This window comes from Lactuca saligna, chromosome 3, assembly GCF_052625555.1.
Source record: "Lactuca saligna cultivar CGN05327 chromosome 3, ASM5262555v1, whole genome shotgun sequence".
Classification (NCBI taxonomy): Eukaryota; Viridiplantae; Streptophyta; class Magnoliopsida; order Asterales; family Asteraceae; genus Lactuca; species Lactuca saligna.
Genome location: NC_136419.1, coordinates 19,239,294 through 19,266,846, shown reverse-complemented (window position 1 = coordinate 19,266,846; position 27,553 = coordinate 19,239,294). Strand labels below are relative to the sequence as shown.

Genomic DNA, 27,553 nt, shown 5'->3' with positions numbered 1-27,553 from the left:
TGTGGTTATGATACTATACATGAAGTCCTCCACCCCCGGACGTTTCCGCCATCCTTGGTTTGGGGGTGTGACACTGCACACAATAGATAGTGAAAACAAAATAACCTAACCCTATATATAAAGTTAGGTTCAAATGTTTTCACTATCTATTGTGTACATGCATGATTGATTATTGACCAATCATTTTAGTTATTTTAAGAAAGTAATATATATATATATATATATATATATATATATATATATATATATATATATATATATATATATATATATATAATTTGTTATTGGTTTTGTAACTTGATCTCAGGTTTCCAGGTTATATAGAAGTAAAATTCACAAGAAAACTTTTAAGTTAGAAATACATTTACGGTTTTAAATTAATTATATATTTTTCATGGTTTATATATTCATGCATAAAAACGTATTTATATATGAAAAGAATATTCAATTATACATTAAAGTTATTTCTTAATATATGTTTTTTTTGCATATTCATGCATAAAAACATATTTATATACGAAAAGAATATTCAATTATACATTAATGCTATTTCATAATATATGTTTTTTTGCATATTTATACAGTTTAAAATGTAAAACATGTTTTTAAAAGTATTAATACGTTTTTTACAAGTATAAATATGTTTTATAGAAGTATAAATATGTATTTACATTTATATATATATATATATATATATATATATATATATATCTATATATATATATATATATATATATATATATATATATATATATATATATAATATATATATGAATTTAATATCTTAAAATTTTCATTTTGCTCAAAATTGAATTTCTTAATTACTTTTCATTGATTCAAATCGTCAAATTTTTGACAAGTATTAATGAATTATTTGTTCATAATTGATTTTTACAAAAAAACTTTGTAAGTTATATCTCTTAAAATTAAAGATATAATTAATATGTTTTATAATATAGTACTAGGTGTAACACCCGTGTATTACACGGATTTATTAAAAATAAAATTTTAATATCAATATATAAATATGAAATATTTTATAATGTAATATTTTACATAACATAATGTAATCTTCTGAAAATTTGCAAAATAAATTAAATCGTTTGAAATATTTATGAGAATTTATTACCAAATTTTTAGGATGATTTTATTTCCTTTTAAAACTCATTACAATTTCATGGAATTTTAATTTAAGAAAATGGAAATCCCTAAAAAATGATAAGTGGAAAATAAAATTTCTAAAATTTTTACAAAATGACAAGTATCAAAATGAATGAGAATATAACATGTGGTAAAAAAAAACTTTCATTTATTAAAGAGGATAATATGTTTGAAAATATCTCTTTCCTTAAAGGGTTGAGAAAGGTACAAATGTGCAACTTAGTGGTTTTCTTGTTTTTTTTTCCAAACACTAGGATTTGTAAGTATTTGTAATGAATTGCAGTATTATTTTTCCACTTGGAGGTGCTTTTGATAAATAAATTTCAAACTATATTGTTTAAATTATAAAGACATTATTTGGATAGTTAAACCGAATAAATTTCAAACTATAATAATGATTTGTATAAAATTCGAAATCTGTTGTAGTGGTTTTGTTTTGTAAAAAAAAAAAAAAAAAGAATCAAAGTTAGACAAAATATATTTTGATTGAACCAAAATTTTTTAAACTAAACTGGTTTTTCATGAAATTATCTATCTCAATCGACAAATTTCAGGATCGAATTTAAATAGACTTGGATGAATTTTTGAAAAGGTGGCACAAGTCCGGTTGATTAATGACTATTGAGCATTGGAAATTAATACTAATCTTTTTTGGTGTAGATTGTAGAATAATGTTGATTACGTTGAGATTTGATAACATTTAATTTAAATTATATTAAAGTCGTAGTCTGTTTTAAGGTTTTGATCCTTCCTTAAACCCCCTTTTCATTGCTCTTAATTTGAGATGTGTTACATATCGTGATCGACATATTTATATCGAAAACTACATGTACTTACTTTTTATAAAAATCGTTGTATACAACTACTATACATGCTAATATTGTCACATCTTCTGTGATTTTTTATTGGTATTTGTTCACTTTTTCTTTTGATTAAACCTAATTGTTGTATGGATTTTACCCAATCTTTTTATTTTATCTAGCTGCAACAATTTTCAACTTGTATTCGTCTATTCGATTATCTTATTAATTATTAAGAAAATAATAATAATACAAAAAGATAACAACGGTTCTTTGTTTTGTCTATGACAATTGTTGTATGGTCTTTACTTTTTACATATTGTTTTGTTTATCGGTTTTGACATTTGTCTTGTCCTAACTAGCTGACTTGGATTTCCAACCTTACTTTTTGTTTATTTAGTATTTCATAAATTACCAAAGATAGTATTCTTTTAACATTCAAAACAGTAAACTCATGGCAAACCTTTCTAATAAATAATAATTACTTATTACAAACCAATTTCAATAAAATATGAATGAGTTATAGGTTCGATTCTTTCATAATAGTATATGATTATAAAATAGTTATACATTTTTTTTATAAAATGGTTATACATAATAAATGATTTTTATCAATATCTAGAATTATCATTAATATCAACAATAAGAATTTTCAAAACCGATGGCAAGTCTACTCCCACTCATGCCTTTATCTTTTGGCAAGAAAACGACTAGGTTTGATAAAATCACCACACATAATGGATGATATTTCATTATCAATATGTAGAAAAGTGTTATAATAAATAAGAAATAATATATGCATACAAAAAGATTCATGTTCTACATAAAAATAATATCAGTAGGATATATTGTGAGGCCATTGTTTATCTTCTTTCCACACGAATTATACAAATATATACAAATCTTAGAAAAATAGTCATTAACAAAGTCTAAATTGATAAACAATGTTGGTAAAGGCATAATCATCCCTTCTAATCAAAGAATATAACATTATCACTTTGTTTCTTTCTTTTTTCCAGCTCATCTTCAATATTTATGTTTACAATCCTTGCAAACTGATGTTTTCTTGTAACGTTACTTTTCTCATTTCTTTCATAATAAGATTCTTCAAGCAAGTAAACAAATTTCTCTATCAAGAAAAAATGGGACAACGTCATTTTTAAAAGTTGTGGTCAGAAACTTTAATTTTTTTTAATGTTATCAATTAGAAACATCAATGATAGGACTTAGTTTGTTGTTTCCTGAATTCCTATTCAAAAGATGCGATTTTTTTAAAAAAAAAATTATAAAAAAAGAGACACATGTTTTCAAGAATCAAGTGTCTAACACCAAAGTAAGACCCTGTTTGGTAGCCTCTTAATTGAAAAATTAAGAGGCAAACTCTTAATTTTTAAGATGTAGAATCTTTGGTTACATATGAATTTCTGCCTCTTAATTTATAAGTTGTCTCTTAAACTTTCAAATCTAAAGGTGTGTCTGAAAAATAAAACCAACACCAATTCCCTATTTGCCTAAATACTTTATCTCCTTCCCTCTACTCTTTGTTCTTCACAAATGTCGCTTCCCACTGCTCTGATTGCAACCCTCCGGTCATCCCCTCCAGACACTGCCTCTATGCCCTCTACAAGAGACGCCGTCTCCGACTTCGTCGTCGGCAGCCAAGCCCTTCAGCTCCCTCATCGGTTCTCTTCCACCCCTTTCTCTTCTTGCTCTGATTTTGTCTGCATCCATTCGGTCGATAACATCGCCGCCACCGCCGCCGTCTTTGCATCGCCTTCGGTTGCCTCACTTGTGTCGCTGTTATCTCTAGTATCTTCTGCAGGTAACATTTTCTTTTTCTCTTGTTATGTAATTCGAGTTTAAGGCTTGAAAATCTAGCGTGTTTCCCCTGTAATTCGAATATCAGAGAACCGTTACTTTGAGGTTAGTTTTGGTTCAGTTTTGATTTATGATAATGTGTTGATTTCTGAAATATATGAGGTGATTTCTGATTTTATGTTTATTTGGTGAAATATATTGATGGGAATGTGTTACTAGTTGTTGATTTGTTCTTTTTTATTGAAAATGTGTTCCTAGTTAATATAAGTTGCTGATTTACTTCATTTGCTGAAATTCGTTGTGGAACTTGTTATGTGCTGAAATGTTGTTGACATATGTTATTGATCTTTGAAATTTGATAATGTTGTTGATGAAATCATGTGCTTTGCTTGTTTTTTTTTGTAGCACCTGGTTCCTGGTACGTAAAAATTTATCTAAGTAATTGTCATTTTAGCCTTGGACTCGGCGAGTTGTAGGTCCGACTCGCTGAGTAGGGATGCGGTCCGGGGGCACGCTTAAGTTGGCGACTCGGCGAATCATCACTGTTTGATGAAACCTTAATTCCAAGGGTTTGCCCCCTATTTAAGCTAGCTTGTGCGGTCCAAGCTCGCCCCCATTCACCCTCAGAATCCTATATCTCGTCCAAGCTTTGTTTCCTTGTGAGTTTGAAGCTTTTGGTGTGTCCTCTTGAAGTTTTGGAGTGGGAAGAAGAGTAGATCAAGAAGAAGAAGAGGAGGTCAAGCATCTTTGAGCTATCTTAGTGTGTTCCCCAAGGTATAACTCGTTTCCCCCTTGTTTTCTTGGTTATTGTCCCTCATATCTCCATTAAAGTCCTCCTTGAACCTTTTTCAAGCTTGTGTATGTTTGAGGGTTCGTAATAAGCTGATTAACCTTTAGATCTGGGCATGGTTGAGCTCCAGGAGCTCAGATCTACTGCCTTTTTGGGACCATATTGCATGAAAACCCTAGATCTACGTTTTTGGTGCATTTTGGACCCTAAAACCCTCATGGTTGCCTATTTACACGTAAAGTTGGAAACTTTACGTGTTAATCAAGTCCCAGGATCATGGATCTATGTAAGCCATGAACTGGATTCAAGCAGAATCAATTATATAGAAATTGCATGGTAACGACTTGGCAAGTCGTTCATCGGACTCGGCGAGTCGGGTCGCGAGTCCCAGGGTTGTTCCCTTTTGTGTCTGCAAGTTGGAGTAGTGAGTCATAGGGTATGACTCAGTGAGTTGGAAGCCAGACTCACTCATGTAGTAACTCGGCGAGTCAATGCCATGACTCGGCGAGTTCAAGACAATCTTCTTAGATCAAGAACAGACTCGACGAGTTGTTCATACAACTCGGCGAGTCACAGAGTAGAGTGTTCTTCGGATGAAGGCGAACTCGGCGAGTTGTTCATACAACTCGGCGAGTAGGATGTAGGACTATTAAGACTTGGGTATAGAGAAAGGGACTCGGCGAGTCGGCAAGCCAACTCGGCGAGTCTGGTCAACTGGCAGTTGACTATGACTTAACTCATGACTTGTTAAGGGTAAATAGGCAATTTACCCTGAGGGCGATTAGCAGTATTTGACTAAGTGTTTGGTGGGAATTACAGCCGGAGGATTTCCGGAGTAGCAGCAGCAGCAGGCAGACTATTCCCACACAGATCAGCAGCTACTACGAGGTGAGTTACCTTCCAGTAGCGGTGGGTCTAAGGCCACAATGTCGGCCCACCAATAGGAGATGTATGTTAGATGATTGTCTTTGTGATATCATCTAGGTTTGCTACTACCTGATATATTATATGCTAGCATGATATGTTATATGTTATAGTAGTAGAGTTCGGTTGTTAGGATCGAAGGGTAGTCAGACACCCCAGATACGTCTGACAGTATGTGATTATATGTTTGCATGCTAGCTTGTTATGTTATATGCGATAGAGGTAGTAAGAGGGGACCAATCCCCGAGTTCGGTTGCTAGGACCGAAGGGTAGTTCAGGCACCCCATATATGTCTGATAATATGTTATGTTATGATATATGTGATAGTAGCAGTAGGGGTGAAATAGTCCCCGAGGTTCGGTCGATAGGACCGAAGGGTAGTCAGCACCCCAGAATGGCTTGACATGGGTAGTCAGCACCCCAGAATGGCTTGACACGGGTAGGTCGGCACCCCAGAATGGTCGTACCGGGTAGGTTGGGCACCCCATAAATGTCTGACAATATGTATGATATGTGATTGTATGGTATGAGGTATGATAGGGGAACTCACTAAGCTTCGTGCTTACAGTTTTCAATGGTTTCAGGTACCTCTTCTTCGAAGGGGAAGGAGCTGGCACGGTAGCGGCCCATCACACACATGCTTCGTATTCCGCATCATGAGAACTTCCTGGGGATTTGTACTCTAACATTATTATGTTTATTGAAACGTTTTCCAGACATGCTATATCTTATTAAAATACTATGATCAGTAAATGTTTTAATTCGAATGTTTTGTTAAAAATATGTTTTCAAAAATGAAATTTTTGGCTCGTATTTTGGGGCGTTACATTTTTTTTTCTGAAATATGATAATATTTTGCTGATGAAATCATATGCTTTTTTGTTTTGCTTGATGAAATATGAATATTAGCATGTTATGGATTCACTAAATGAAAGTACAATGTTATATATTGAACATGTGGTGTCTATCAGTGGAGGATATTTCATACCCACAAGCTTAGGGAGCTCATTAACATTAGATTTGTTATGGATGGATATGGTTCTAAAAGATTTCACAAAGCAATGAAAGCATGAGCTTTGTGTATAATCAAGAAATGATAGTATTATGTTTAATTTGGATTTATGTTTAATCTGAATTTTATATGGTGTTTGTAAATTTTTTATAATTATTCAAGAAGTTGATTCTGTTATTTTATAAAGAACGTTAAATTTAGCAAAAGTAACACAGAAGGGTAAAATGGTTATTTGTATAATTCAACACTGCAATTCAGAGGTTCCAACTAAACAACATTTGAAAATTCGGATCTTAAAAATTCAGCTTTTATAAATTCAGATCTTGTCAAACAACCCCTAAATTGCAATATTATGTACTTTTAAACAAACACAAATGCACACATAATCTTGTAAAAGTCATCGTTGCTTCGTTTGGTAATGAATTTTTGAGATATCAGAGAAGTCTTAGCTTTTAGATTTTAAAAGTCCAATTAGAAAAATTGTTTAAAAGTATCAGTTTAAAACTTTTAATTTATAATACAAAAATTTATTTTGGGTAGCCCTAAAATATATATGCATGTGATAACAAAATGAATAGGTCGTCCATGAAAAATATATGTTTCTATCGTTCACATGTCATTTATGTAACTTTATATTTTTAAATGTTTACAACTAAATATTTTTATACAAATAAAAATAGAACTTTCAGCTTCAACTACCAGCTATCAACTATCAAATGTTTCTCCCAAATAAATGTTTTTGTTTGCTTTTTTAGGGTGTGTTCACAAAAAAAAATTGTATTACACGGTAAAATATAACTTATAATATGAACACAGTCAAAAAATTATAGGATATAGCTTTATGAATTCCATTTTCAAATCCTTCCACTCAGTCAAAAAAAAATTATCAAATATGGAAACAAGATGAAACATAAACAAGCTCCATATCCAAACTTCAACAGAAAGAACTCAAGAGTAATCGAACAGATGTGGAAAAAAAAAACATTAATGTCCTAATCAATCAAGAATCTGGAGAAATAAATAAATAAATAAATAAATAAAACAATTTGCCCATATGATTTGATATGATGAATTTGAATCGTAAGTTCTACTTGTTACCAACGACAGAAACCAAACCTCCATCGCCGGCCTCTTGTTCATCCAAAAACAAGTCATCGGTGCCCCTGATTCCGGCGTGTATCACGACAACAGCAGCCCCAACAGATAACGCCACCAATAGGATCGTTCCGACGTCAGTGCAAGCCAATGCGAAGATCGTTAACAAACTCAGAGTCATTAACACAACACGATCATCAAAAACATGGTTGAAAATCACAACAGGACTGCGGGGATCACGGAAGAAATAAAGGAAAAACCAACCAACAAATACGATCAAAAAGGTTATCATCGAGACTGGTTGATAAATCAGACTGAGGAAGAGTATGAGGAGGATAACCATGGCGTAATTCACCCGGAAGTAGTTGAGGTTCCGTTTGACTCGACGGGTGGCGTCGTCGTAGCTTAGTGGCCGAGTAACGGCGGAATGGTTGAAAAATTCTCGCCATGGGCGACGCCTGGCGATGAAGTTTTCGGTGTGGAACCTGGCACGTGCAATCAGTGTATTAGAATTTATCGGTAGCGGTAGCGGCAGCGGTAGATCGGTGCAGGCATTGGCGGTGGTGGGGGCGGTGCTGGTGGGGAGTGTGCCATAACCGGCGTTTGAGTTCTTCGACATTGTTGAATCAGTTAGGGAAAAACGGAGAATGAATCGTGGATTTGAATCCTTGGATTATTGATTTTGTATGGTGAAATTGGAGACCAGATCTGGAAAAAAAGGTGACAACGCCAGCGGTGCTACAAAAAAGTTAAGTTGCAGAAAGTTTCATTTTCATTTCACCATGAAAATGAAAAGGCTGAAGCTTTTTTTGGGTTTCAATTCAATTGTTGCTGAAAATCAGAGTGAATCCACTGAAAGTGGCAAAAGTTTGATCTTTGATTAATTTTATTATCGAGTATAGATTCGGAAAAAATGGTGGTTGAACCTGTCAACTCGTGTTACGGAAAACTTGATGTGTTGTTCATCGAACAAATGTAAGGCTGACATACATATCAAATACGATATTCAATCCCTAATCATCGTAAACGTGTACCCCATCCATGCATAAAACTAGGATTAATCAATCACATTGCTTTTATTTCAGATAATTTGATCGACACAAAACGACATTTGATTGATTCTACACGTTTCTACTTTCTAATGGTGTATACATTTCCATAGAGTTATTTTGGTTCTTTCCAAATAAATCAAGGGTTACCACATAATGACCAAAACACTATCACAAAATAACCATATTTTAATCTTGTTTTCAAACTTGTTACCATCTTCAAACACAATTTTTTTCAATCAAAAATATAAATTTACAAAACAATATATTTAAAATATTCCTTTGTAGTAAAAAGTTATTGGCGTTTTGGAATATATAATCCATTATGGGTTGGTCAATTTGGTGGCGATAAATTACGTTTAGCAAATCATAAAATCAGGTTATCAAGAATTGTCTTCTTCGCATTTCACATTTCTGTTCCCACATTTTCTCCTACAAAAAAAGAAAAAAAAAATATCAAAAACTTCACTTCCACAAGCAAAAAAAAATTTAAAACAAGAGGTTGAGGAAGATGTAGTATGTACCACCATGCATGCATCTAACAAACTGGTCAAGTTCTGAGAAGCATAATGTTGTATCAAGCAAGGGCAAAATGGGAAATGGTGGTTTATAATTAAAAAACACAAAATGATGATGATCCGGATCATTACTCGGTTTTGCAGTCTCAAGTAATCTCATCAACACTTCCCTATCAAAACATGGAAACGCATTTTCACCAGCTACACATAAACCTTCCTCCCAAGCTGAATTCAATACCTGTAAAAAATCAAAATCAATAAAGATTCTATAACATCATTTTATAAAGATCAAAAAAAAAAGTCAACAAACAACCTGCCAAGTCAACCCTTCTGGATCATGATTTTCTTTACTAGAAAGATTAAGATTCGATCCTGGACACACAAACTTCACTCCAACCGAGTGTTTCTTAAGAACCTTAAAAACTCTCGAGTATCCATCATGGTTATCAGGGTTATAATATCCAGCTGTCAACTCAGCTGCATGGCTTTTAGATCTATACCACCAATATACAGCTGGAATCTAAACAAAAAAAAAAAAAAATTATAAATGAGTGACTCTCATATACTAAATTTCAAGATTTTTACTAGAGTATTATTACCTTAACAAATATCTGTATTTCTTCAAATGCTAGGGTTGCAAGAGAGAGGATTATATTGGCATGATCTATTAAGAATTGGGAATACCATTGAAGGAAGAATCTCCCATAATGGCTTCCATAATCACCATGTTCACAAAAGAAACCACTTTCTTGTGGACTAGAATTGTAGTCACCACAATTTTCAGGTCCTCTACCCCAAAAAGTTTGACCACGAAGACTCGAAGCTTTGACTAAATTTTGTTGCATGTATTTATCGTAACACTGCAAAAAAGATTTGTGTCTTAGATGGGTAGTAATAATTTAATATCATATTAATTTGTTGTTAGTTACACAAATCAAAATGGGAATTAAGTATATCTATATATATATACCTGAAACTCACCAATACCAGGATACCTCCATCCCATTTTTTCTGAAAAAGAAGGATATTTAAGCTCACCATTGACACCAAGTCCTATTTCAACACCAGTAACAAGACCTTCAACAAACATGTCATCAAACTCTGTTCTGAAGCTTCTCATCACATCAAAATACACCTCAGCAGCAGTTCTTCCTTTCAAGACTCTTTCTTTATCAATACCCCATGAAAGACATTCAGTGTTTCTTCTTCCTTCACGATCTGTAAAGAAAATGTCTTTGTTGTCTTTCCCGATTTCAACAACCCATTCAGGGAGGGGTATGGAAATAGAATCATTCCCTCCATACTCATGAAATGCTAACCCTACCTTTAGAATTGAAGGAGAAATTAGTTTTTTTTTTTTGTTTTTTTTTCTCATGTGATAATAGAATCAAGAAGAGTGAGGAAGGAAATGTTGATACCTGTAACTTGAGCTCAAATTCATGGATGATGTTGAATAGTTCACGGTATCCAGACCAACAGTATTTATGTGGGCCCTGGGCTTCAATGATACCCCACCAACATTCCACAAATACACCATCAACATGCAATGATTTTAGAAGCCTTAGCTCCTTTCTAACAGCATCCCGATCAATCAACTGGCAGAATTTGTTAATCAACCCAGTCTGCAGTGAAATTATGTATAAAATAAAGTTGTTGATTGTTTGATATTAATAGAATGTGTAGAGAAATAATGAGTGGAATTAGACTATTAGAGATAACAAACAAAACACTTACTCCAAGCATCACATAAACAGGAACATATGCAGTGCCTAAAAAGTTTAATCCTTGGTCCACTATCTGGCCTTCTTGAATAAGCTGCGATGATCAAATGCAGGGTGAAAGATGATTTTCCATGTGATTGGAAGTGTGTTTTTGAGTTGCAGGGTCAAAGATGGTCAAACCTGATCAGTCTCCAAACAATCGTGTGAATTGATAGGGGAGCTGGCACTGTATTTTTCGCATTCTGTGGTACCTATTCCTGGGACCACAACAGAATCAAGAGAAGCAGGCGATGGGCTCTCATCGATTCTGAGAACTGATGATGGAAAATCGAGTGATGCTTTCACTGAATAACTTTTCAAAGAACTACTGGATACTGGACTTTCTACTGACCTTCCTGGATATACACCCTGTTGAGAAATCATGTGTTAGTACGGCATTACTTGTAAGACCTAGAGAGGAAAGGTGATTTGATCATGAAAATGATCTTTTGGTTTTGATGATAAAATTGGCATGAATGGAATCATGCTGACATGTAGAGAAATAAGAGCCCTAATAAATGAAATTATAATTGAAAGTAAAGAAGAATAGTTCACCAATTTAGAAGACGGTGTGGATTGGCGAAATGTAGTGCCATCGGCCTCGACGGTCCACCCAGCTTCGCGGGCAAGGGCAGCGAGTACGTCGTTCATGTCTGCGCGTGCCGGTAGAGGGAAGTTACCGTATTGTCGGAGACCGGCTAGCATACGACTAGTGATGGCACGGCGGTGGCGTTCTCGAAGCTTGGTTCGTTCTTTCTCTTTCTCTCTCTCATTTCTACCGCCCCTGGGACTGGTGTTGATCGTTGTGGTAATGGTGGAGATGCCCATCGCTGCCGCAGCGAAGCCTCGTGGGCGGCGCTGCTGCTGAGGTTGCGAATGGTGATTGTGGGGGCTGCCGTCGTGATTGTCACTGTTCATTTCTACTGCATTTTCTCCCCGCCAACATTAACACTGAGAATTCACTTATTTATGATTTAATCCGAGAATTCCGTTAAAATAATAATAATAATAATAATAATAATAATAATAATAATAATAATACAAATCTATTCAAATTATTAAAGGTTTTTTTACTTTCATTCAATTTAGACAAAATTGCAAAAATGGTCCCTGTGGTATACATTTTTTTGGGGTTTTAATCCAAACCCCAACTTTTTTGGATTAGTAGTCCTTTTGAGCTAGTTTCATTGCGGATTTGGTCCCTCAGTAAACTGAAATGACTGTAATACCCTTTGGGTATTTATTTTTCATTTTTCTTTGATTTTTCTTAATATAATATCTATTTATTTACTTTAATAATTATTTTAATAATAAAAAGGGCCCACTCTCTCTCTCTCTCTCTCACCGGACCATCCTTCCCTTTCCTTCTTCTTCACTTACAAGCAAGAACCACTGATGCCGGCCACTATAGCATATCCTTCCGCCACTCCCCGCTGTCATGGTAAAAACCCACCACCACCGTGTTTATTTTGTCGAGTACAACATCCCCAAACATCCTCCAAACATCCCCGACCCTTACTCATTCTCCCCTCGTTTCTCATGTGTCGACCTCGCTGGAATAAATAAAGAGAAGCAGCAGGAGTCGCCGGAGCGAGCACCACCGACTGCCACCGTCTTTCTCAGCCCACTTCACCCTCTCCTTGTCGTGATCCACTGCTTCGACCGCCCTCCATATTTCCACCAAGGTAAATCACACTAGCCGCCACCTCCTTCATTTGTGTCGGATCTTAGGTCTTTCACAAGCTCCACCAGTTGACACTTGTTGGAATCACTACCAAGATTTTCCAATAAACAACATTATATACAAAAACAACTTCAAACCAACAAGTTAAAGCCCATCCAATGTAACTGGAACGAAATCGGGGATAAAAGGGCTAAATCAGAGACCAAATACACTGATGTACGTATACACAAAAACATACAGATGTAGAGTTGTGAGGCAGAGAATGATAGTTTATGGAGGAGAGACGATGGTTTTTTCTCTCTTGATTTTCATTTTGTTGAAACAAGGTCTGTTAAAAGAAAAACAATAAAGGACGAAGGTGGAAGAAGGAAGAAGATGGAAGATGGAAGAAGATGGGGGGTCAGGGGAATTGGGTGTATTTCTTTTTCGAGAGAGAGAGAGAGAGAGAGAGAGAGAGAGAGAGAGGGGGGGGGAGGGAGGGAGGTGGGTCCTCACATTTTTTTTAATTATTAAAATGAATAAATAATTATTAAAAATTAAAAAAAAATGATTTTAAAAATAGAAAATAAATCCCCAAGGGCATTAATGTCATTTCAATTTATCGAGGGACTAAATCCGCAACAAAACTAGCTCAAAAGGACCACCAATCCAAAAAAGTCGGGGTTTGGACTAAAACCCCAAAAAAATCATACCACAGGGACCATTTTTGCAGTTTTGTCTTCAATTTATCAAATGTTATTTTATGGTTATTTTAAATTAATTTCTTTTTTATTATGTTTCAATTTTATAGATTTTTCTATTTTAATAGATTATATATAATACTTTAATGTAATAATTACAATAATCTATTCAAATAAATGAAGTTTTTTTGTCACATGTCAAACTCTCATTCAATTTGTCAAATTTCATTTTATGATTGTTTTGAATTAATTTTTTTCACATGTCATTTTATTAATTTTTCTATTTTAATAAATTACACATAATACTTTAATGTAATAATTACAATAAATGTAATCATGGTTGTCAAAATCGCGATCTTGATCGTAGGATCGTAAGATCTTACGATCTTAGGTATGAAAAACGAGTTGGATCGTAAACGGATCATATTTGAGGTAGGATCGCATGTAAGATCGTACGTAGGATCGGGATCCGATCCGATCCTACCATTCATTGATTTGTGTGTGTGACTATGTGTGTTTTATTTTTCATATAAAATTTCTTTTACCATTGTATGTCTTTTACCATTTAGCAATTTACCGTTTACCATTCTGTGTTGTGACTTATAACTAATATTTGGATGTTTTTATAACTTTTAAACAAAAATCGAATGTTTAAAATATTTTTCATGTTTTAAAATTATAAATTAAAATTATGATTTATTTTAAATGGATTCATAACAGGGGGTGGTGTTATCAGGAATTACCAATGACCATTATGACCTGTTGTAGTCCGGCTATAACAGGTCATAATGGTTACGTGTGAACACTTTCAACAAGTATCTTGCTTATATTTGTACAAAAGAAATAGTTAACAAAACAAAAAATAATAGTAAATTACATGAATGGTCCATGTAGTTTGGGGGAATTTATGCATTTGGTCTCTAACATATTTTTTTTTAACTTGGATGGTCCCTATTGTTTATTTTTGTTGCGTGTTTTGCCCCTGTCTTATCTAAAAAGACTATTGTGCCCTTATTAATTTATTTTTTTTTAATTATTTTTCTTATTTATGTATTTATTTTTTATATATTTGAAGTAAATTAATAGACCTCACATATCTGTATCTCCTTATCGTAAACCTGAAACCACATTCGAGAAATTTAATCTGGGCCCCACCAGTCACCATCTCTTCTTTCATCCTCTTCAACTTCTATTTCATTTCCATCTTTAGTGGTATCGACGTCTTCACCATCCTTATTTTTTTGGTCCTTCAACCAAAGTTTTAAAAGGCGTGAAGCGCTTCGAGGCGATTAGCCATCTGAGAGCCTCATTTTTTTAGGCGCTTTGAATCGAGGGATTCACGTACACGAGGCGCTTATATTTTAAAAAAAGAGTTAAAGTATTTTAGAACCTCTCATAGACAAAACAACTTAATAACCAATTTAAGAAGCAAAAACACCAATGTCATAATTCAAAGACAACTACAAAACATAACAAAAATCATAAATAACCAAAATGCTTAAAACTCATCAGCATCATCATCATCATCATCAACATCAATCCCAAGTACCTCCTTCTCTCCATCATCTTCAAAAACTCCAATATTTTCTTCTATCTCTTCATCAATCAAGCTAAATCCCCTATAAGCCCTTCTACAATTTGAGGTTTCAGCAACACTATTTCCTTTATCTCTTAATAAAGTTGAACTTGGTATAGATGACCTCCTAGTGGAATAATTAGGCTCAGATGCCACAGAAGCTTTATCAACAACAGGCCAAGTTAAATCATCTCCATCAAACACAAAGTCATCATCCTCAACATTTTCCTCATCCATATGGCACATCAACCACTCGTTACTTTCATCTATTTATTTCAAAAGAATAGGTTATGCGGTGTCCTTTCTTTGATATCTTCTTTGCAAAACACGATTAAACATGATGTACACCATGTCATTTAATCTACTTTATGCTAATATGTTCCTTTTTTTAATGGTTGTTGAAAGACACTCCAGTTCCTATCACACCCCGTAGCACTACAGGTTAAGCTAAGACCTCAGATAGCAAATTTCTGTAGCTCTAGTGCCGATGCTCAACTGTTAATAGAAAAAAAATCAGTTGTTAACAGGAAAAAAATAAGGTAACAAAAAAATCAAGCACCAATCCACTGTTTTTTATTACCTGGAGCTCTTTTGTCTCTTTGTCTTATGGCCATTAGATTGCCAAAAAGACCTTGGGCATTTTGATACAAGTCTAGTTGTTCCCTAATCTTATCTTGAGTGCTCAAATCAGGTACCAACCTTTGAATGGTTGCATACAATCCATTCATAACCTCAGCACACATTGTATTCTTGGGATTTTTATAATACAATTATGGATTGAAGAAAAACCCAGGTGCATGTAACGGTCTATGGAGTTGGCAATCCCATCTTGCATCAATATACTCAAAAGCTTTTTTATAATGTTCTTCTATATGCAAAAAACTAGTAGTGATAGTCTCTTTAGTCCTATCCATGGACTCATAGATGTATCCCATGGCTGGCTTTTTGTCTCCATCTACCATTCTAAGAACCTTTACAAGAGGTCCAGTCAACTTTAAAGCATAGACTATATTTCTCAAAAACCTTTCTTACAAAAAAGTTGATGTTAATCTCTTCCTCGCAACATCTTTTGACCGCTTGGTATTGTTCCACTCTGGAGACGTGATTATATTCCGTAAATTATTTATTTGTTTATGCATTTAGGAGAGAGTAATGAATGATTTTGCAAATCTCATGATTGCAGACCTATGTAGGTTTCTCTAATTTGGAAACCTCCTTATCATGTTGATAACGCCAACATGATTATAAATATAACCATTGCAGAACATAGATCCCTTCAAAGTATTCCGCACCTTTGGGATCTTTCCAATATCTTCCAACATCAAATCGATACAATGAGTTGCACAAGGAGTCCAGTATAAATGTGATCTTGTTGCCTCTAACATTGATCCTAAAATAGTTTTGAGAGAAATATGAAAGAATAAGACAAGTGTACTCAATATAGTAACTAACAGGTAAAAGAGTTACTAAGACTTAGTGACTTACCAGCTTTAACATGGTTAGATGCATTGTCTGTCACCACTTGCACTACATTCTCCTCTCCTATCTCTTCCACCATATCATCGAGCATTTTAAACAATGCGTTTGCATATTTTTTGATTTCTGGGACATCCAAGGACTTTAAAAAAAAATTAAACCTTTAAGAGAATTCACTAAAAAGTTCACAATATCTTTCTGAACAGTTGAATCACTCCATCCATCTGATAGAATCAAGCAACCTTTTACTGCCCATTCTTTCTTGTAATCTTTCAAAACTTTTTGGGTGGATTTCACTTCATTTTTAAGTAGAGGAACTCTAAGCTCATACATGCTTGGAGGTTTGAATCTCGGGCTAAATTGTGCAACAGATTCCATTGTAATATGAAAGCTATCATAAGAGATTGCATTAAAAGGTAGCCCTGCATCATAAAACCAACGACCTATCTCCTTACAAGCATGGTCCCTAAGGTCTGTTCGACATACTTCGTTAATTGTTTGTTGTTTTCCACATTTTCTACCTTTGAGTTTGTCTTCTGGTTTATTGGCATAAAACTTGTCTAAAGGACCCTTTTGTCTTGGTTTTTTAGGTGGAGGCTTGCTACTTCCTTGTCCCACGCCATCGCCATCTTCATCATAGTCATCAAGTGCCACTACATTTGAATGGTTAGTAGTTCTTGCACTTTTTTCTACTTCTTTATGGATCATATAGTTCTTCACTTCTTCCTGCACATGCTCAGGACACTTTGGGTATCTTTTACAATTTTTGAAACCTCCAACTAAATGTTGTTGTAGTCGGTATACTCCTTCATAAGTTGACTTTGCACAAAATTTGCAAGTAAACTTGTGCCTATTTTTTGGGTTAGTTGTACCATATCTCCTGCCTAGATCCATTGCTTCTTCAGTGTCAACAATAGGATTATTGGTGTCCATAGTATCAGTGGAATGATAAGAAGGGGTGACAAGAAAAGACTTCAGAATAATGGAAGCAAAAGAATACAGAAAACAAGAGAATGAAACTACATGAATTGATAGAGAATGAGGGAAAAAGATACATGGATTTATAGTGATTGTCGAGACCTATTGTAATACCCAGAAGTAATGCAGAGTCGACATTGATGTATGTGAAGCGTGAATTGAACTAAACGACACATATATGATTACAGTTAAAAAGCAATAACATCATCAATAGGTATAGGGTAGAATTGAGCCCAATACCCAACACTCGGTACATGAATCCCTAAAGGTGAGCCCTTTGGTGCCTCACAAAGAATCGCCAATTCCCAGCAAGATTTGATGCCTCATATACACTACCTCGCCTTAGAGGCTGGAGGCGTTTCCATTGTCGCCTTAAGTCACCTAGCGCCTTAGGCGCGATTTTTAAAACACAGCCTTGAACTCTGGCGAACCAACACCATAACCCACTGTCTCTTCATCTTTAGTGGGTTTTCGTGTTGATTCGTTGGAGTTGAAGGACCGAAGAAATAAGGGATGGTGAAGACGTCGATATCACTAAAGATGGAAAAGAAATAAAAGTTGAGGAGGATGAGAGATGAGATGGTAAGGAAATACAGATATGTGGGGTTTATTAATTCTTTTAAAGGTAAAATTTCATATATGTCCTTGCAAACATTAAGTATTACATTTATATCCTTTTAAAGTTCGTAATTGCATATATGTCCTTGTTAACCTATTAAACTCACATTTATATCCAAAATTTTATTTTAATTATGTTTAAATCAATTTAATATTAAATTTTTTATCTAAAATTCAAAAAAATACATATGATATTACTAAAGTAGCCTTCTTGCATTAAATATGAAAACTAAACTATTTATTTACTAGAGTGTCATCGTCGTCAACAATCATTATCAGCAATGCACGATCAGTTTACCTCCTATTACACCCCTCCCAAAGCTCCTGGATTTTTCTTGCTGAAAATTCTTAAATTCTCATCTCAATTCAACAATTTCAACCAAAATATGAGATTTTCCCTTTTTATAATGGTTATTTTCGTTTTTGGTGAACCAACTACATTTTTTATAACGGTTATTGTTCATCTTTTGATGGGATCTGACCGAGTGAATCCCAATCTCTAGAAAATAGAGCAAAAATTCAAGAAAATGGAGCACCTATCCTGTGCAACAAAATCTTAAGAAAAAAGGAATAAAATCGGATTTGAATCCCCTTAAAATCAAAATCAATTGGAACATTAGAATTGAGTGTAAATGTAATTCATAAGTCTGTTTCATTTTTTATTGTTGATTTGCTCCCCTGTTTCATAGTTAATGCTATTAGTATTAAACCTAGCAAACCTTGTTGCTGTTAGTTTGTGTCTTGATTACACCTTTTCAAGCCCAAATCGTAGATAGGTAATTGTTTTGATTTCCACTGTTTTTGAAATATTAGTCACATTGGTGAACATCCAATGGCGTGAAAGAACAACAAATAAAAGTAGTACTTATTTTGGAAAATGAAAGGAATGTGAAGCTTATTTCTGTCGTGATCATGGTTTTCATTGTTAATGTTCGTTCTCAAATAAGCAAAAAGCTAAATATTTTCCACCTTTTTATAATTTGTTGGCTTGAGTTTGTTCTTAGTATTTAATTCAAGAAGGCTATTTTAGTAATATCATATGTATTTTAAAATTTTAGATAAATATTTTCATATTAAATTTATTTAAACCTAATTAAAATATAATTTTGGGTATAAATGTGAGTTTAATAGGTTAACAAGGACATATATGTAATTATAAACTTTGGAATGATATAGACGTAATATTTCATATTTGCAAGGACGTATATGAAATTTTCCCTTTTTTAAACATATAAAAAATAAATACATAAAGAATAAAATTAATTACAAAAATAAATCAATGAGGGCACAGTAGTCTTTTTAAACTAAGATAGCGACCAAGCGGACAATAAAAATAAATAGTATGGATCATCCAAGTTAAAAAAAATAATTAGAAACCAAACACACAAATTTTCCCAAACCACAGGGAACATTTGTGTAATTTACTCTTACTTTTCGCTTTGTTCATATTTTGATAACTATTTTTTTTATACACATCTATGTAACGAACATGTTTAAAATATTCACATATGACCATTATTACCTGTTGTAGTCAGATGTAACATGCTACAACAAGTCATAATGATCATATGTGAACACTTTCAATAAGTTTATTACCTAGATACGTACAAAAAAATTGTTACCCATATGTGAACAAACTGAAAAATTAATTATCTTATTAAGTTATGTTCCCTTTTTTGAAATACAATTTTTTTTACATAATACGGTGTTTCTTTTCGAGAAATCAAATATATTACTATATTTTTTTCCTACCAATCTTCCTACTCACTAGATCAATGCAAGTATCAAAATCAAAGGAGAAAATTAAAAGAGGGAACTAATAGATTACAAATGTCAATATTTGATGTGAGTAGGAATATAAGTAGGAATAAATGGTAAGAGGATATTTAATTTTTCTTTTCAATAAGGTTTGAAAATATGATATTTTCGTAGGAATTCTCATAGGTGTAATCATTTCTTTTATTTTATGTTTGATTTTATTCAATTTGTGTGATCATTTATTTTTTTTATTTTTAATGATATTCAATTTGTTACGACATGTTAACTAAAATTTTAAGGAGAAATTCTCATAATTCCTAGTTCGCTTAAACTAATGTTCTGATACTAACTCTGACATTTCCAAAATTTTAGAACCAAAAAAGAAAAATCTTTATGCTTTGAAAATCAAAATATCTTCCATTGCAGGTCTCCTCTTTAATCATTCAGCATCCTACTCAAATCTTAGTGTTGCTACTTGTGATGCATATAAACTGAGTGGGTCGGGTTGGGAAACCTGATGAGATACATAGGGTTTTCAACCTCATAATATTTTCATATTGATATATCTTAAACCTGCAAAACCGATTCTTATTATTAATACATGTATATTATATATACCCCGTCTCATTTATCCTCACTTATTGATCCTATACAATGATCTTATGGGATCTAACCTATAGGATCAATGTGAACAACAAGTTGACGATACTGTTTCGGGAATTCCTTGACAGTAGAAGTGGAGTGCATCCTATGTATAGAATTACTTCTTATGTACAAAGTCTTTTTTAAAGCTCTATATCTTAAGTGTAGTTATGCTAATGTATTATTATGTGCTAGGGTACGAGTCTTACTTGTACTAGGGTACTATAATATGCTAAAAGTACTATCATGCAAAAAGTCCTTTTTCGACGCTATTACGTGTCAAGGTGAACAGAATCATACTAGATCACTATATTAGTATTCCCTTTCTATTAAATTTAATGAGCTTTGGGTGTTAGTCTTTCCTTTCATGAAGTAATTGAGGGAACTTCGTAGACTATCAAATAGAGTGTGTCAGTAATAGACCAATACTAGGTATGTTTGATGTTATTTTCCGGATAGGGTGAGTATGGGGGTAAAATACCTCACGACCAGATCACTACTAGGCACAATTATCTAGATAACCACCCCATATGTAATTGTTTTGTGATATTTTGAGCAGGGTTCAACAATGTGATTTATTCGGGGAATGGAATAAATCACATTGTTGAACCCCTGCTCAAAATATCACAAAACAATTACATATGGGGTGGTCATCTAGATAATTGTGCCTAGTAGTGGTCTGGTCGTGAGGTATTTTACCCCCATACTCACCCTATCCGGAAAATAACATCAAACATACCTTGTATTGGTCTATTACTGACACACTCTATTTGATAGTCTACGAAGTTCCCTCAATTACTTCATGAAAGGAAAGACTAACACCCAAAGCTCATTAAAAAAATAGAAAGGGAATACTAATATAGTGATCTAGTATGAGTCTGTTCACCCTGACACGTAATAGCGTCGAAAAAGGACTTTGTGCATGATAGTACTTTTAGCATAATATAGTACCCTGGTACAAGTAAGACTCGTACCCTAGCACATAATAATACATTAGCATAACTACACTTAAGATATAGAGCTTTGAAAGAGACTCTGTACAGAAGAAGTAATTCTATACATAGGATGCACTCCACTAATTATCAATCTCAGCACACGCATACTCTTAATAAGATGTCCCCTAATATCCAAACTTAATTGAACTAAGCATCCCTTAGGGTATAACTAAATAAGGTTAAAATACTCATAATCACCCCAAAGTTTATGCTCATGTAATATCTTTACAGTACATGGTAAACCTCACATCTAATAAACTTAACTCAAACTAAACATCATTTATAAGTCTTATCTTATCACTTAGGCAAGACTATAATGCTTATAATCAAGTTATAATACCAACATTGTTTTGGACAACATTATCCTAATTTAGTGTATATATTTAACACATAGTATTAGGTATTAATGAACATTTATATTCTCAACAATAATACTTCTTATTATATTTATCATGTAATAATATTATATATATATATATATATATATATATATATATATATATATATATATATATATATATATATATACATATATATATATATATATACATCTTATTTAATATAGAACCATATTTGGTTCGCACATCATATATACAACTAACATATATTCCAGGCAATTAGCATATAATTCACATTTAAATTTTCGACAGATATTTACGACTTTAATTAATACTTGTATTAAAATCATGTTCATGAAAGTAACCATGCACTCACCTGACTTAAGTGGAAAAATCTCTTCAGCTTATCCCTTTCAACATCAGAGTTTCTAGTGAAAGCCAGGAAATTATACGGGTAACACTCCGACCTAAAAGCTCCTCTTCATCAGGCTCCTTGGTATCTCATAGACCTGCTAAAATGTTCAAAAGTTCGGAAAAAGTCGGACTGAAGGATGGAAAATGTCTCAAAGTGAATGAGACTAAATTATGTAACTGGAATGGGCTAAAATCAACTCAATATATAGGGATTTAGAAAGCGCGTCATGCGGCAGACAAGAGGCATGTTGTGTCTTTTTGGTCGACGATGCCCCACCTCTATTTTTCGCCACGTGTCGCAAGTTTGTAGGCACACATTGCTCCTCCTAGAAGCACACTTGCACGCCAATTTTTTTTTATTTTCTAAAAACCGTATATTTTTTATACAAGCTCCATTTTTGACGTTCTTTATATCCACACATATCTATCAATGAGTACTACAACTTTCATTTAAACTCCGTTGGCTAATTCTCATTTTATTTTTAATTTTATATTTTTAAATGGATTAGAGTGTTAAAACCCGTATACAAATCATAACTCTTTCATACGAATTCCGTTCTTGACTGTCTTTATATCAACGAAATCCTATTTGCGATATCTTAAACTCTCATTTAGATTATTTCAGCTAACAATCAAAAGATTTAAATTTTGATTTATGTGTCTACACTTCTGTGCTGAAACTTTGAAAAATCATAACTTCTTCATATGAAATCAGATTTGAGCGTTCTATATACCCACAAAATTGTCATCATGCCTACTACAACTCTAATTAAGTTTATTTGTCCTAAATAATCTTTTATTAAAAACGTTATTTCTATCGCTTAGTGAAAAATTGTCTTTGTAGTCATGTAGCACGCACAACTAACAATTATCCTAATCGATGATTAAATTATTCAATAAAATGAATAACTTTTATTATAATTACTCAAATCATTTAACCCTCACTAATGGGCATTACAGGCATATCATCTCATAGAGAAGCTTGAAGGGAGGCATACTAATGTTGGCAGGATGGATGTTGTAGGAAAACTCAACCAAAGGAAATGAGGAGTCCCAACTCCCACCAAAGTCAATGATATAGGCCCTCAACATGTCCTCGAGAGTCTGAATAGTCCGTTCACTTTGGTCATCTGTTTGTTGATGATATGCATTACAAAAATGCATCCTGATACCCAACTCCTCATGAAACCTATTTTGGAACCTATAAGTAAACCAAATGTCTCGATCAGAGACTATATAAATAGGTACTCCATGACGAGCCAGAACCTCTCAAATATAGATTCCACCCAATTGCTAGGCTGAGAAGCTCTCCCGAATAGCAAGGAAATGGGCACTCTTGGTCAAACGATCCACAATAACCCATATAGCATCAAGTCTCTTGGTCATCCTTGGTAACTTGGTAATATAATCCATAGTGATCTGCTCCCATTTCCACACAAGGACCTCTAAAGGCTGCACCTTAGCATGTGCTCTCTGATGCTCGGCCTTGACCTCCTGACAAGTCACACACCTCTCGATGTACCACGTTATCTCTCCTTTCATGCAGGGACATCAATAACTGATTCTCAAGTCTCAATACATTTTTTTCGTACCAGGATGAATCGAGAACTTAGACTTATGGGATTCCTCCAACACTATATGGCATGCTCCACCAGAAACTGGAACCCGAACTCTTCCCCACTGAGTTAACAATCATGCATATTAGTAACAAAAGCAATAACCTTGCCCCTAATCTTCTCCTTTTTTCTAATTCTCCATCGTGATTCCCTCAACATGTGCTTCTCTGATCATATCCATAAGTGGTGAAATGATGGTCATACCCAAACATAGGTCTCAAATAGGAGTACCAACCTTCTTACGGCTCAAAAGAATCAACCACCACATTGTCCTTCCCCATATGATAAAAGATCTCACAGTCATAATCCTTAACCACATCAAGCCACCTGTGTTGCCTCATATTTAGATTTTGTTGATCCAAGAAGTATTTCAAACTCTTATGATCCGTGTAGATAGTACAACAGACCCGTATAAATAATGGTGCAAAATCTTGAGGGAGAAAACCACTACCCACAACTCAAGACCATAAGTAGGATAATTCACCTCATTATACTTCAACTGCCTCGAAGCGTAAGCCATCACATGCCTTATCTGCATTAGAACGACACTCATGATTAGAATTGACGTGTTACAGTATACCAAAAAGTCATTAACTCCCTTATCGAGTTCCAGAACTGGTGCCTCACATAACATCTGCCTTAGAGTATCGAATGTCACCTGCTGCCTAAGCCCCCAACGGAAAGTGGCATCCTTACTAGTCAATCTCGTGAGAGGAACTGCAATCTTGGAGAAATCTCAAATAAACCTCCTATAATAACCTACTAGACCAGGGAGACTCTCTATCTTAGATGGAGATCTTAGAACTTCACATTGAATCACTACCTCAATTTTGGACGAATCGACCAAAATATCGTCCTAGTTAATGAGATGTCCCAGAAACTGAACCTTACACAACCAGAACTTGCACTCAGAGAACTCAATGTACAACCTCTCGACACGCAAGATTTGTGGGTGTTACACTTTTATGATCTTTCTTTCCTTCTCTTTCTCGTACTCTATCTTTCTTCTCTATTTTTTTTTTCCTTTTTACTCTTATCTTAGGCTCTTAACATGATATTATCATACTCTTCTATTAGCCTCTTAATAGTTTCTTCTCATATTGTTCTATTAGCCTCTTAAAATTTAACATAACCACTTAATGGATCCTTAATCTATCTTTTCATTATGTATCTCTTAATCTCACTTAGTTAATGAATTAAGCACCCCATTATGCCTAATTCATCATAATCTACTCTTATGCATCAATTCATACTCTAATCACTAGTTAGGGTTTTAAACTCTAACTCTCATTGGATTGATTCCACTCATGGGAATCACATACAAGCTTGTTTAAGGCATCTTATGTCACACCCCCAGCCGGAAGCGGAAAAATCGGGTGGTGAGATGAGATCATGGGTCACAGTAATAAGCATACATTGAACATAAACAATAATGTAGTAAACATGTACTTTTATTCATTGAAATAAGTAGGTTACAATATCCCCTGGTTTAGGGTACCAGAAAAATGAAAGGTACAAAATAAGCCATAATAAATAGATAATAAAGGAAATACTAATACATAAAAGACGAATGCAATCTCATGATCATACTTATAGTATGTCTTCCAATATTCTAACATCTTGAGAATACAAGTGTTTTGAAATAGTGTCAACTAAAAATTTGGCGAGTTCACAGGTTTGTAATAACTGAATCAAAACATACTTTCTCCTTAAAGTATAACTATATTAGAGTTGCTAAGTACTTTTCGAGATCGAAAAGCATTATTTGGATATATAGATTGTTTCCTATCATATATATAATGTATATTTATCATCCTGACTGATATAACTAAGTTCATGATAAAAAGATATTACATATAAGCATTTCAAGTTTCCTATATTCCTATATATGATATAGGTATTTCATGTTTCCTATACATATTATATTCAATGTGAGTGTCATAACCGAGCTAGTTTAGACTGATATGCGTCCCCGACGCTTCATCAGGGTGTCAAATAGTAGAAAAGACAATTATCACCCAATGTGACTCGATTGTCAAGGTTGTAGCTAGCAACTGTAGGTGGGGGTGTCAGCTCGTATAGATCTATACATAATTCTCCCGTTCTTGTAATTAACGGTTATATGACAAATGTCTTTCTAAGTATAGTGATACTTAGGCTGATGCATAGAAGGCTCACATGAATTTGAAGTTTATTAATAACCCCAACTTTAATAGCAAGTTTTTGGGTACTAATCCCATAATAATATACAATACTACAAAGATTCCTTAATTTAAGGTTTCACAGCAAGACTATTGTATTGGGTATTGAAATAGCATTATTACAATACAAACCTACTATATATTTTGATTAAATAGATGCCCGATATAGTTTAAATACCATTTCTATAAACCTAATAGAAATAAAATATTTATTTCATGTATTCCTCCCACTCCACCCCCCCCCCCCCCCCCCCACCAAAAAAAAAAAAAAAAAAAAAAAAAAAAAAAAAAAAAAAAACGATAAAAGACTTTAAATGGTGTCGTGACACTCATTTGGTTGAAGCGTATATGACAAACCAAAGAGAAAACGATTTTTCGAAATTTGGTAGTTTCGCACTTCGATGAATAGTAACTTGATAGGTGAATAATTTTTTTGACCTGCATAAATAGTACCCAATCGGAGCTTGATCGGAAAACCACACAAATCTTGCTGAAAAACTACTCCGATAACGACGAACAACGGTGGTGGACGGTATTTGTCGTCGTCGTTTTACTCGTCGGAAGTTGTTGGAGCCTGGAGGGTTTAGGTTGGTTGGAGGAATTCTTGTTGGTGATTACTTAGAGGAAAAGGGAACGACAACCGACGTTTTCAGCGGTTCTCGCTCTTCCGACGAGGCGGAGATGGGTTGTTAGCGGTGGCTCATAGAGTTATCGGTAACCGAGAGGGAGAGAGATCGAAGGGGAGAGAGGAAGAGAGGGTTAGGTGCAAGAATTTAGGGAGGAACCTCTCTTCCTTTTATATGAACTTCCAATCCGATCCAAGGGCTGAGAACGAAGGCCATCTGACGGTCCGAATCAATTCTAGCTTTTTAACTCTTATCGTATGTAGGTGATAGGCGTTTCATGAAAAGTAGGTGACGATGGTTTCGATAATTAAATCAAATACCAGACATTTTTCTAAGAAAAACAGTCCTTACTAAGCATTTGAAAGAGTTTTTTCGAACATTTTTCCGTTTACAGTCACGAACTTTCACTTCGTAAAAGAATCGATATGAGACGTGATGGAAAATTTAGCTCTTGAATCAAATACTACATTAAAACCTGATTCGTAATATATAACTAACTTTTTGATTCAAAACCTAGAAATGATTCTACAGGTTGTACGAATATTACTTGGGGAAGAAGGTGAACCTTAGCCATTCAACCCTATTCTTAACAACTCGGGGTATTTTCGGGCATAAAAAGTTAGCAACACAATAATTTACTAAACTGATTGAGATTCGTGGGAAAATGTTCGGGAATAATGTAACATCCCAAAAATCATAGTTGAATTTTTTGATTTTCAAAGTCATTTTCATAAAAACCATGTAACAGTTAGCCATCGTTTTCCAAAATATCATAACAAATCATGCTATCAAAACATCTCTCAAATCATAAAAATTCATAGGATGATGTGTACGATCAAGTCTTTGCCTTCCCCCGATCATCTTAAGTACCTCAAACATTGAAATCCACAATTGTATGCCAATACTTATTGAGTTCCCAAAATACTCTACACGATAATACGATAACAATTACAATACATGCATATAGGGTTTGTTGGCCCGTGGCCTCAACCCAATCATCCACGGTTTGTTGGCATATTGCCTT

The 27,553-nt window shown here is 34.0% G+C and overlaps 2 protein-coding genes and 1 pseudogene across 3 annotated transcripts; all 3 read right to left on the bottom strand.

Annotated features, from left to right (window-relative positions):
- Window positions 1-7,329: 7,329 nt before the first annotated feature.
- Window positions 7,330-8,624, bottom strand: LOC145034657 (PRA1 family protein E pseudogene; annotated as a pseudogene).
- Window positions 8,625-8,753: 129 nt separating this feature from the next.
- BMY2 (beta-amylase 2) lies at window positions 8,754-11,886 on the bottom strand. Of its 2 annotated transcripts, XM_078983127.1 has the most exons (10): window positions 11,483-11,886; window positions 11,069-11,296; window positions 10,902-10,982; window positions 10,586-10,789; window positions 10,138-10,491; window positions 9,767-10,027; window positions 9,481-9,687; window positions 9,300-9,405; window positions 9,174-9,206; window positions 8,754-9,081 (listed from the first exon to the last, which is right to left on the bottom strand). In XM_078983127.1, the coding sequence occupies exons 1-10, from the start codon at window positions 11,843-11,845 to the stop codon at window positions 9,056-9,058; spliced, it is 1,863 nt and encodes a 620-aa protein (XP_078839253.1). In that variant the 5' UTR covers window positions 11,846-11,886; the 3' UTR covers window positions 8,754-9,055. The 2 variants fall into 2 exon arrangements, with proteins under 2 accessions (XP_078839253.1, XP_078839251.1); XM_078983125.1 differs by having other exon boundaries at window positions 9,174-9,405; window positions 11,483-11,885.
- Window positions 11,887-15,637: 3,751 nt separating this feature from the next.
- LOC145035230 (uncharacterized) lies at window positions 15,638-17,276 on the bottom strand. Its single transcript, XM_078983809.1, has 4 exons — window positions 16,533-17,276; window positions 16,353-16,485; window positions 16,160-16,257; window positions 15,638-15,838 (listed from the first exon to the last, which is right to left on the bottom strand). The coding sequence occupies exons 1-4, from the start codon at window positions 17,274-17,276 to the stop codon at window positions 15,638-15,640; spliced, it is 1,176 nt and encodes a 391-aa protein (XP_078839935.1).
- Between the last annotated feature and the right edge of the window lie 10,277 nt (window positions 17,277-27,553).

Excerpts from the sequence above, each read along its gene's own strand:
- BMY2 (XM_078983125.1), bottom strand. The coding sequence starts at position 11,845 with ATGAACAGTGACAATCACGACGGCAGCCCCCACAATCACCATTCGCAA. Across the intron at positions 10,492-10,585 it reads AATTTGAGCTCAAGTTACAG|GTAGGGTTAGCATTTCATGA; the intron begins GTATCAACATTT and ends TCAATTCTAAAG. Across the intron at positions 9,082-9,173 it reads TGTTAGATGCATGCATGGTG|GAGAAAATGTGGGAACAGAA; the intron begins GTACATACTACA and ends CTTTTTTTGTAG.
- LOC145035230 (XM_078983809.1), bottom strand. The coding sequence starts at position 17,276 with ATGGACACCAATAATCCTATTGTTGACACTGAAGAAGCAATGGATCTA. Across the intron at positions 16,486-16,532 it reads CAACTGTTCAGAAAGATATT|TCCTTGGATGTCCCAGAAAT; the intron begins GTGAACTTTTTA and ends TTTTTTTTAAAG. Across the intron at positions 15,839-16,159 it reads ATATTGGAAAGATCCCAAAG|GTTCTTAGAATGGTAGATGG; the intron begins GTGCGGAATACT and ends CCTCTTGTAAAG.